The sequence below is a fragment of the Sinocyclocheilus anshuiensis genome, unplaced genomic scaffold, assembly GCF_001515605.1.
Source record: "Sinocyclocheilus anshuiensis isolate Anshui unplaced genomic scaffold, SAMN03320099.WGS_v1.1 scaffold85, whole genome shotgun sequence".
Classification (NCBI taxonomy): Eukaryota; Metazoa; Chordata; class Actinopteri; order Cypriniformes; family Cyprinidae; genus Sinocyclocheilus; species Sinocyclocheilus anshuiensis.
The window spans coordinates 2,048,153-2,059,495 of record NW_015536800.1 but is presented as its reverse complement, the minus strand read 5'-3'; the positions used below and the strand labels follow the sequence as shown (position 1 = coordinate 2,059,495).

At 37.3% G+C, this 11,343-nt stretch overlaps 1 protein-coding gene across 1 annotated transcript in view; it reads right to left on the bottom strand.

Annotated features, from left to right (window-relative positions):
• The window catches only part of pgm2 (phosphoglucomutase 2), a 13,644-nt gene extending 6,611 nt beyond the window's left edge, over positions 1-7,033 (bottom strand). The window contains exons 1-5 of the mRNA XM_016444158.1: positions 6,794-7,033; positions 4,708-4,875; positions 2,136-2,327; positions 770-853; positions 491-684 (exon numbers count right to left, since the gene is read on the bottom strand). Of these exons, the coding sequence (XP_016299644.1) occupies positions 491-684; positions 770-853; positions 2,136-2,327; positions 4,708-4,875; positions 6,794-6,868 (713 nt within the window). The 5' untranslated portion in view covers positions 6,869-7,033. The remainder of the gene's footprint in view (positions 1-490; positions 685-769; positions 854-2,135; positions 2,328-4,707; positions 4,876-6,793) is intronic.
• Positions 7,034-11,343: the final 4,310 nt, after the last annotated feature.

Sequence of the window (11,343 nt, the reverse complement as noted above, 5' to 3'; positions counted from 1 at the left end):
AAACATCAAATTTTCATTTTTGGGTGAACTATCCCTTTAAGTAGCATATAAATATATAGTTCAGTCATGAAACACTAGATGGCGCATTCTGACGGGGTGTTAACATAACTGATGATATTCAGAGATTAAACGAACTTGGTATTTGTGCAGCAGCAGTATGTCTTAAATACTCATGGCACCGTATTGCCATATGCATTGGCAGTAGCAAGTTCCTGTACTTGCTTGCAGCAGCAGCAATAATCTTCAACTACAGCAATAACCAACAGCAGCAGCAATTCAGCAGCAGCATAGCAGATCTGTTCCGCCAAGACCAAATACATTAACATTGTCATATTCATCACCATGCTAAAATGTTCCAAGAGTTGTCATGATTGAAATATTATTAAAAGATATTAAAAGGCATGTTCTGGAAGTATTGATCGTGGAATTTTTGAAAATGAATATCAGATCATTCAAATGGAATTCTGCAGGCATATCTTTGTGAGTGTACCTGTGAAAGCAGTGCTGTTGTATGGTTTTGCAGTATTCTCTGTGTATGTCCTGGTATGGGTCATTGAGTAGGGAACTCTGAAGAGCTCCATCTGTGTCCCATGATTTAGGCCACGGCTCAAGGTTCTGTTCAATAGCTGCAGCGATGCCCTTATCATGGGGAGGAATGATCTGAGCTCCATTTGCCCAGTACACCTTAAACACACATATTGAAAAATGCGTCATATCAAACATGCTATATTCTTTCAAATCAAACATTTTATTTAGGGATCGATATTACCTTGTATCCATTATCTTGTTTGGGATTATGGGAGGCTGTTACCATAACACCAGCACACAATCCTAGATGTGATACGGTAAAAGGCTAAAAGAAAAGAAGGGAAGAGAAGAGATGTTCATTTTTTTGCTCTGCTAAATTAAAGCAATCAGCCCCAAGAAACAGTGGTTTACAATGATTTTTTTGGGAGGGAACTATCCGTTTTTATACATTTTTGTGGATACCATGATAAATTTGATAAATAAACATTTCAAAAGGACATACTAACCCCTAACTTTTAAACAGTAGTGTAAGTACTAAACATAATTAGTTATTAGTCACATAGTAGATATCTTTTATTAAGAGTAACACAACAATGTATCATGTAAATTATAAAAGTAACACAACATAAAAAGTACATGGTATATGTCCAAAAAAAGCACGGTTGAACAAACGTGCTCTGCGCTTGCAAGGCGCACATGACCATGCTGTGGCAGCTCTCTGACTGTGCCAAAAATTTTACCCAGAACCCATGCTTAGCTGAAAATTTAAAATATGACATTTAGACCACCAGGGCCACCAAGTTACAGATTTGGAGAGATGGCAAGTTATGCGGATGGCATAACATTTTCCCTCTCAAATTACATTATTTTTTACTTTTTAAATCAATGTTTTTTTGGACTAATACTTCCATTTTACATAACAGTGACCAAAAAGTTTTTAGGCTAGAGGACACAGAGTGAGAGCAAGCTGTTTGAGGGCTCAAAGGGAAAGGTTGAGAGAGTGATAAGAGAATGAGTGAGAGCGTGTCCGTGTACTCATGGGAACAGAAAAGTTGATGATTGGTGAAGAATCTTCATGAACCCCTCTAGTCTCTTATGCAACAATCTCACAATGTGTTCACGTGCAGTTGTGTCTCTCTGTCTCCTTTCTCATGCGTTTGGATGTTGGTTTGTGATTAGTTCTTTGTAGCAGGAAGTTGCAAATTTCAAAGATCTTAGAACACAAACCTCTACCCCCAATGGACAACACTTCTAAATAATGAACAGAAAATATCTGGACAATGTTACTATATCTTTGAATATGTTGCATAGAAATTATTATGGTAATCATTCAGTACACTAGCATATGTCAAAATACCATGGTGATACTATTACTGTGCCAAGGCATGACCAAGTAAAGGACATTTTTGTTCTTTTTTATTGTTAAGAGAACAATTTAAATGGAGGAGAACAAAGTAAATGGTACTGGAACATGCCAATGTCAAGACTCGAACCTGCACCCCTAAATGGGTGCTAATGTGCCGTGCTCTACCACCATGGCTCTAACATATCAGAATTAATAATAAATCTGAACTTTCTCTCCATGAGTACAGCAGGTTCATACGTACCACATATGGAGTGGGTGTGATGTCACTAAAGAGGTAGACTGGGACGCCTCGACTGATCAAGACAGAAGCAGCAAGACAGGCGAATCTTTTACTGCTACCGCCACTAGGGGGGTGAGCGCGAGCGTCGAACCCGATCACCACCCTCCTCTGCTTCAGATCTGTAAAACACTGCTCCAGGTACGCACAGAAACCCTACCAGAAGCAAAAGAGGGTAATTACCATCGATCCATAGCCTTACAGGACACCAAATTTATTGTGACAATGTGATAAATGGTTTGTGGAACACACAGTTTTGCCCATTAACTTGATTATGCTTTGCAAAGTTTCTACAAATCTCTGTTTGTGCTCCACAGAAAAAGTCATGCATCTGGGACAGGTGAGTAAATGAGTGGAGTATCCCTTTAAGGCCTGTTCACACCAAGATGAAGGTTTGGTAATATGAATAAATAGAGCTCATAAACAGCTGTTGAGATGGTATTCTGAAGTGAAATGATTAGAGGCTTGGACCTGGAAACAGCATTCCTTACGTCACTACTTAACAAGCGGATGGCTTGGTAGCGCTCACAAAAACACTATTTTGCTAAGCAACAGTGAATAGCAGAGCAAATATAAATACTGCTTGACTTCTATTTAACAAAAAGGTTGTCAGAAATGAAAAGTTGCACTCCACTGCCCTTTCATATTCTGTATTTCTGCTTTTCTACAAGTACCACCTCCTGTCAGAGAATGAATGTGCATTTTTATTTAGCCCATCTGCCCATTTTTCTCATTGGTTTGAACAGATAAATTCCATGCAAAAATCTGACCAAATTTTCATGCCTAACATTGGTGTGAACTACCCTTTAGTCTAAATGTACACCAAGCTGGATATGTATACTGATATACATATACATATGAATATGTATGTGAGTAGCACTGCAGCAACATAAAGGTGAGGTCACATTTACCATTGTTCACCTAATTTTTGCAGGTGAAATCCAGTTATTTCAATAGGAATACCTGCCATCTGTAATTTATTTTAAAGGGTCATGAACTGAGAAACCAAAATTCCCATGATCTTTTGATATATAAGTGACTGTGCTATAAAAACATCCTGTAATTTTCAGAATTGAAAACTGTCTTGTTAGTTTAAAAACAGCTTATGGAATGTACAACTCTAAGATATAATAGTGTGGCTAAACACCACCTCCACAGAAGATGATCAATGGCTGGATATGTATACTGATATACATATACATATGAATATGTATGTGAGTAGCACTGCAGCAACATAAAGGTGAGGTCACATTTACCATTGTTCACCTAATTTTTGCAGGTGAAATCCAGTTATTTCAATAGGAATACCTGCCATCTGTAATTTATTTTAAAGGGTCATGAACTGAGAAACCAAAATTCCCATGATCTTTTGATATATAAGTGACTGTGCTATAAAAACATCCTGTAATTTTCAGAATTGAAAACTGTCTTGTTAGTTTAAAAACAGCTTATGGAATGTACAACTCTAAGATATAATAGTGTGGCTAAACACCACCTCCACAGAAGATGATCAATGCCTGCTTCTACATCACTGCCTGTTTAGCCCCGCCCACCGATTCGCCCATGTAGTGTAAATAACGAGAGGCGAACGCAGGTCTACACAGAAACCAAACAATAAAGGTGCTCCGAAGACAACAAGACGCTGTGTAGTGCCAGTTCATTTTACCTCAGATTCATTAAAAAGGGTTCAAATACACAAAAATGCTGCAAAACCAAAGAATTTGTGGGACCTGAAGGATTTTTCTGAAGAACAGCAGGCAGTTTAACTGTTCAGGACAAACAAGGGACTCATGAACAACTATCACTAAACAAAAAAACACAGCTGTGGATCATTCAGGTAACAACACAGTATTAAGAATCAAGGGGATGTAAACTTTTGAACAGGGTCATTTTTTTTTAATTCAAGTATTATTTTCTCTTGTGGACTATATGTAAACATCTTTTATGTGAAATATCTTATTCAGGTCAGCACTAAATAAACAATAACACGCATTTTGTATGATCCCTCTTATTTTGGTAAAATTAACATTTTGCAGATTCTGAAAGGGGGTGTAAACTTTTGACCTCAACTGTATACATCACTACACAGACAACTACTCTTGATAACAGGCAACAGACCTTATTTGCCCACAAGATTTTGCAAATGTGACTGCACCTTAAAGTCGCGATGAAACGGAAGTAGTGACTTTTTTCTGTATTGTGACATACATACAAGTATAATGGCATGTACTTGGTTCTATGAATGGGTTGTTGATTGGATTTTTGAGATGTGGGTGTTGCATAGTAGGAGGTTATATAGTTCCCAGGACATACTTTACTATTATAACAAACATTATCAGCTGCTGTTTTGACTATCTTGGTCGCTTACATACAACCAAGATACTACCAAACCGCCAGCCTATAGGGCACCTGTGGGGAACCAAGAGCACTTGAATACCCTAATCTGATATTATAGCTTAGGCCTCTTGTATATTATTCAGAGTGAAAAGATAATAAGTGATAAGATGTCACGGAAAGCTTGTGTAGAGTATGTCACCTGCGTGGTCTGTATGATGGTGAGGTCATTCATGCAGGACACTCCAGGTCCCATGGTGGCTCTCAGTCCCGCTGTGCCAAACTCCATACGGGCCCCGAAACACTTCTGCAGCTCTGACATGGCTCTATCCTTAACCATAGACCGCACAGCAGCAGCCGTCTTTGGATTCTGTAAACACACACACACAAAAATAATCTTTTCAAATAATGTGCACTCACAAAATCACAATTAGACCAGGAATGTGTATTAAGAAAGTAAATAGGGTCAGTTTTATATAGCAGTGACAATAAAAGAAAGAGAATGGGGGATGAAAAGAGCCTCTATATCTCTAGGCACTTTGTCCTGATGATTCTGATTAGTGTTGTGGGTGAGTGTGTGTCTACATGTCTCCTGTCCACCATGTGAGGGACAATATGCTTTCATTCTACTCATAAATGAGACCATGTGAGGATGCAAGCGAAGGGCTCTGATCCATTCCTGAATGCATAAATTCTTATGATGACCTGTCTGGGCAGAACCCAGGCCAATACAATCATTTTGGTGAATACACAGCCAATATACAGTTTTAAAAAATCATATTGTTAAACACATATTGTGTACATACATATTTGCACCTTAAAAATGGCTGAAATCACCTGAATGTCTAATTTTACTTAATCAATGACCTTCCACTTCTGCGTAAAACCATTAACTGTTTCATGTGACCCAGTTAAGCACAGGACTCCAATTGCTGTAATGACAGCACTAATATGCATTGTAAGTACTTTTATGGAAATGTCCATTGACACTTATTTACATGCTATTTAAATGGTGTCTTAGGGGATACTCTAATACTGTTTAAGTGTTTCAGTGTAACTGGGACAGTCTAGAAACTGTTTTGTGCCGTGCTTCTTTGTTTTTCCAAGCACAATGCTCTTTCAATTTGAGTTCAGGCAAGTAATGCGTTTGTAGCAAATAAATCAGCCACATTTGCCCAATTCCAAAACACTGCTAAAGAGACATTACACATGTTTATCTTGATATAAATTGGAGGCTTATTCTTAAATCTCTTGCTTCTCAGATTTTTCTTTTGAGAAAAATAACACCGTGATCTGTGAGCTGCTCAGATTTGCCAATATATGCAGTCAAGAGATTTTAACATGTCAAAGTATTGATAATATGATTTGCTTTTTCATCTACTCGACTGTTCAAAAGTTTGGGGTCAGTAAGATTTTTTATTTTTATTCTGTGAGGATCCATATTAAATTTGATCTAAAGACATCAGTAAAGACATTTATAAATGCTACTGTAAACAAAATAGTAAAGATGTTTATACAAAAGATTTCTATGTCAAATCAACTCTGTTCTTTTGAACTTTCTATTCATCAAAGAATCCTGAAAAATAAATCACATTTTCCACAAACATTTTAAGCAGCACAACTGTTTTCAACATGGATGAATATTTCTTGAGCATCAAATCAGCATATTAGGATGCTTTCTGAAGGATCATGTGACACTGAAGACTTTGCATCACAGGAATAAATGACATTTTAAAATATATTTAAATAGAAATATTACTGTTTGTACTGTATTTTTGCTCAAATAAATGCAGCCTTGGTTAACATTAGAGACTGCTTTCAAAAACAATAAAATCTTACTACACCCAAACTTCTGAACAGTATTGCATATTAATTTTACAGTTGAGAGACAAATGAGAGTATAGACCTAAACTAACTTTATGCAGGATTGATCAGTCTCTGATCAAAAGTCTATTTTAAATAACTGCATATCAATAAGGAACTGACTGAATCGCTATTCAGATCATGTCGAGTAATTTAGTTAGTAAGAGCACTTCCTGAAAAGCATCTTGTACAAGCAGGTCTAGTTCTGAAAACTGCTTTAGTGGGTCATTACATTATAAAGCAATGTCAGGGTGTTTCTCTTCACTGTTTCATAACTGAGATGTTAGTTAATAAGCCACTTCAAAGGAACTTTTAAGCCAGGTTTGGTAACAAGCTACTAAACTTCAGTTTTCAACACTAAAGATGTCAGATTTAACATATTTAAAGCTACTTGAAGCTACACAGCAGCATATGTTTGGTGTTACCTTGTCATACTGCAGCCACTGCGTGACAGCCTGATCCAGACGACTGTCTCCTGTGCTTTCCAGGCCGTTCTCCATGTTGATCTAACTCGGAACTAAACTGTAATTCAACGGATAAACAAATAAGCGATCGACGTGGTTAAACGGTCATATGTATGTTGACGGTTACTCTGAATTAATTTAGTAATAGTGCGACCCGTGACTGTTTCTGTTCGACTATAAATGAATGATTGCAGCACGTCCGTGAATGAAACGGAGTGGGCGGGGTTTTGATCAAGGGGCGGAGCACGTGATTGGCTCTTGCCATTGCGTAGCAGCTCATTGGTAGAGCACTCGTGGTTATAAACCTGTCTCCCAAATTTAAAGGGGTCATATGATGCTGCTGGCTGACTGAACTTTTATAAAGAATATCTCTTTGGATTTGAGACTTTAGTCTTTGCAACTTTACAGATCTTCTTTATGCACCAAGAGCTTGTAACACTCCAAAGAGAAAGGAAAAATTTAAATCGCATCATATGACCCCTTTAAGAAAAAGCTTTCCGTTATTTGAACTGTCCGATGTTAACTTTTATCAAAATAATTTAGCATCTGGTTTTAACATCTTGTGTGAAAAACAACAATACATGTAGCCTATTATTAAAGATATTTCTGTGTTCCTCAACGTGACTGAAATATAAATAAAACAAATGTAAAACAGTATTGAGAGTGTACATAAAAGGTCGTTCATGTACATATCCAGTAGCCTTATTTACGTTCATGAAGATCCTTAAACTGTACCTGTAGATATTATGTCATACAGCAGAGGGCGCCAAACTCCTGCTATTAGTGATTTTCATTTACAGTTTTCATTTTCAATAAAAGCGAAATTAAAGGACTATATATATTTTTTTACATTCTATATAATTGTATTTTCTGATAGTCGTGAAAACAAACATTTAAAAATTAAGTTAATATGATAATGAATGTTTCAGTGGAGACTAAAGAAGTGTGGAACGCTAAGACATTGCGAGGAATGCAAAGAATGCTAAAATACACAGACTTGTGGTCAATATTGGATGATATTATTTGCATACTTTCCACTGACTGTTCTCAGAAAAGTGCTCTGAGAGTCCAAGTTCGTGTCAAGTTCAGCTTAGCAAGGGATTTAATATATTGACAATATTTTTATTGTCAATAATTGCTCCGGGAAAAAAAAACATTCTGAAAGTGATTCCCACAATATCTCCTCTTATAGTTTTAACTTTATGGTTTTAGTTATTGTTCTTTGTGTAAAGGCCTTTACACTATGAAGGCCAATTTCTGCCACATAAGAAAAAAAATCATGTTTTGGCAAATCATAATTATGCCATAAAAATCATTATTATGAAAAAGTAAAAATAATTAGATTAAAAAGTCAAAATTATGAGATGCTATGCCAAAGAATATGTGCAATATTATCACTGTAGCTCAGTAATAACAATAGAAGTCAATACAGTTCTTACCAGAAAAACAAATGTCAGTGTTTGTGTGTAAGAAAAGAGAACTAACCAAAATTATTCACATTGGATGCTGCTCCATCGCTGTCACCCACACTAAAGCTGTGAATGTCTGTCACATCTCTGCATGGCTGTGAATGTGTCACTCTGCATGGCCTGCAGGCAGTGAAAGCAGCACGGACCTCAGTTATGCAACCAGTTACTGCAGGCCAGGCACTGTACTGGTGTAAATGGTGTGGCACATCCTAAAATAACTGAAGAAGGTATTTACATAAATACAGACAGACAGACAGCTAACTTTTGGACTCAAGATTTGTGTTGTAATTCAAGGAAGTATTTCAGTTAACGTATATTACCAGACTTGAATAATCAGGAGCCTGTTTCATAAAACAAATTTACCAAATAAGCCGGGTTTATTTCAGTTAGTCTGACTTATTTTGAACCAAATCAACTGACAATAAGTCAGATTAACTGAAATAAACCTGGCTTGTTTAAACTTGTTTTATGAAACAGCCCCCGGTTTCATGATCAGGCAAAACAGAATCAAGTGTAACCTATAAACATTTAACAAAGGAATGCTTAAGAAATATTTTAGCTAAAATTGCCTTCCAGCAGGAAGTTTCAACTAATAAGTAACAGCTCAATATTTCATTGTGTTGGCTTACCATTTAGGTCATTAGAGCTAACTAAAACCATTACGTTTGAAATACTTGAAGTGCAATACTTGAAATAAAATACCAATTTAATTTAAATCAACTTTGACAGAAATAAACTTAGTTTATTTCAGCTAATTGCCAAGGCAACATTCTAATTTTCATTTAGTTTTTTAACTTGATGTACTAAAATATATAAAACTGAAATAAAAATGAAGGTGTTAAAAAAAAGACATAACATTAGTAAAACTTAACATTATAACTTAAAACTTAACTTTATAATGGAATACCCTATGGAATATATATATATATATATATATATATATATGTGTGTGTATGTATGTATGCATGTATGCATGTATATATATATATATATATATATATATATAAAACTCAAAACACAAATAAAAATCAGTGATACTAAAATAACAAATGCCATTCTGTGAGAGGATCTTACAGGTGCATCTCAATAAATTAGAATGTCGTGTCATCACAATTAAAAGAACCAAAGACTTAAACTACTTCAGTCTGTGTGCATTGAATTTATTTAATACACGAGTTTCACAATTTGAGTTGAATTACTGAAATAAATGAACTTTTCCACGACATTCTAATTTATTGAGATGCACCTGTATGTTCTGTATCACACACTCATGCCCGGGTCACTGCACTCATTTTCCCTCTGCGATCGGTTTTGACTCAAGCAATCATGGAGTTGCACATTACATATAGCGCCCTATCATACACCCGGCGCAATGCGGCGCCAGGCGCGACGCAAGTGTTTTTTTTTTTTTTTTCATTTTCACGTCCTGCACCCCACTGTTTAAATAGCAAATGCATTTGCGCCCAATCCGCCCATTTGTGCGCCCATGGGCGTGCTGGTCTGGAAACGAGGTGTGTTCAGGCGCATTGCTGGCACTTTGCTATTGCTGTTGACCAGCAAAAACCTGCCCTGCGTCTGAATGTTCATACTATCCATCCTAAATAGTATGGGAGATTAGAATAAGTGTGTCCCAAAGCATAGTATGTTGAAAAGAGTAGGCTATGCCTATGCCAAAAGTCCCTGGATGGTCTACTATTTCAGGTCGATTTTTGAAGTGATCCTGTCTTGGCGCTTTTCCACTGCGTGGTACGGCTCGGTTCAGTTTGCGTTTCCACTGCAGTTTAGTATCGCTTTAGAGTGGGCAGGTTTATTCACATGTCGTTAGTTGCGCCGCCTCTACTGTCGCGACTCCTGAAAAACTTTTTCATTCCGCGTCGCCCCATCAAGCTCTCGCTGGATCCGCTCCTCTGCTATCAACGAGAAGAACGTCTGTACTTCCTCAACAGACAACGAAACAGCCACTTTTTGGTTGTTAAAAAAGGTGCGCTCGTTCACGTTCAGACCCCTACATAAATAATGGTGACTTGACTTGACGCGCATTCAAAAGCGATTTTAATACCCCGCGTTTTGAGAGCGACTCCCTGATGTGCGCAAATTAGTCTACATATTTCCCAGGTAGCCAGCGGAATCGGGCCGGTTGCGGCTGAGTGTCGGCTCACTCGGCTGTGTGTCGGCAGCAGCTCGCCAGAAGTGAGCCGGCTCTGGCCCAGTTATTTTTTGTTATTTATACTGTTTTTATTTCTATGTTCAATTTGTGAAAAGGACTTAAGTTAGGAGGTCAAACGTTCTAGAAGCTCTTCATTCATGTACAGTTCTAAGGTCTGAAGAGACATAAATTATACAGGAGAGAAGCCAGTTAGTTTGTGGCAAAACCTCATCGCACAGGCTTGCCTAGACTGTAGCCTAGGGGCCCCACGTGTGCAGGGGCCTATGATTGGCCAGACTATTTTTTTTTATTGTTTTAAATTTACTTCAGTGCGAACAAAAAAAAGACCCTCACTGGCCCATAAGAAACATTAAAGGAGGATTTGTTGCTGAGCGTCTGACAGCACTGCACATCTATGCAACCAATAAATAAATTACTAGTAGAACAAAAAATTGTTTACAAGAGCACATATTTCTTCATTGATCTAGTCACTTGATTCTGCTCTCAAAATGAACCAGATTAATGTATTTAAAATTAAATTGAACAAAATGTTCTTACGCCTGGAACCCCCTAGACTAGAGGAACCAATGTGCACCCACCATAGTCTCACAAAATCCTGTGGGGACACTGGGAATGTACAGGAAACACTGTAGGATTGGCTGTCTCAATGTGTGTGTGTGTATAAGTAATAATATTTTGTAACCGATACGGAACTTAATAGGTAGCCAGTGCAGAGACTGTAAAATTGGGGTAATATGATCATATTTTCTTGACCTGGTAAGGACTTTAGCCGCTGCATTTTGGACTACCTGTAGCTTGTTTATTGAAGATGCAGGACAACCACCTAGCAGTGCATTACAATAGTCCAGTCTAGAGGTCATGAATGCATGAACTAG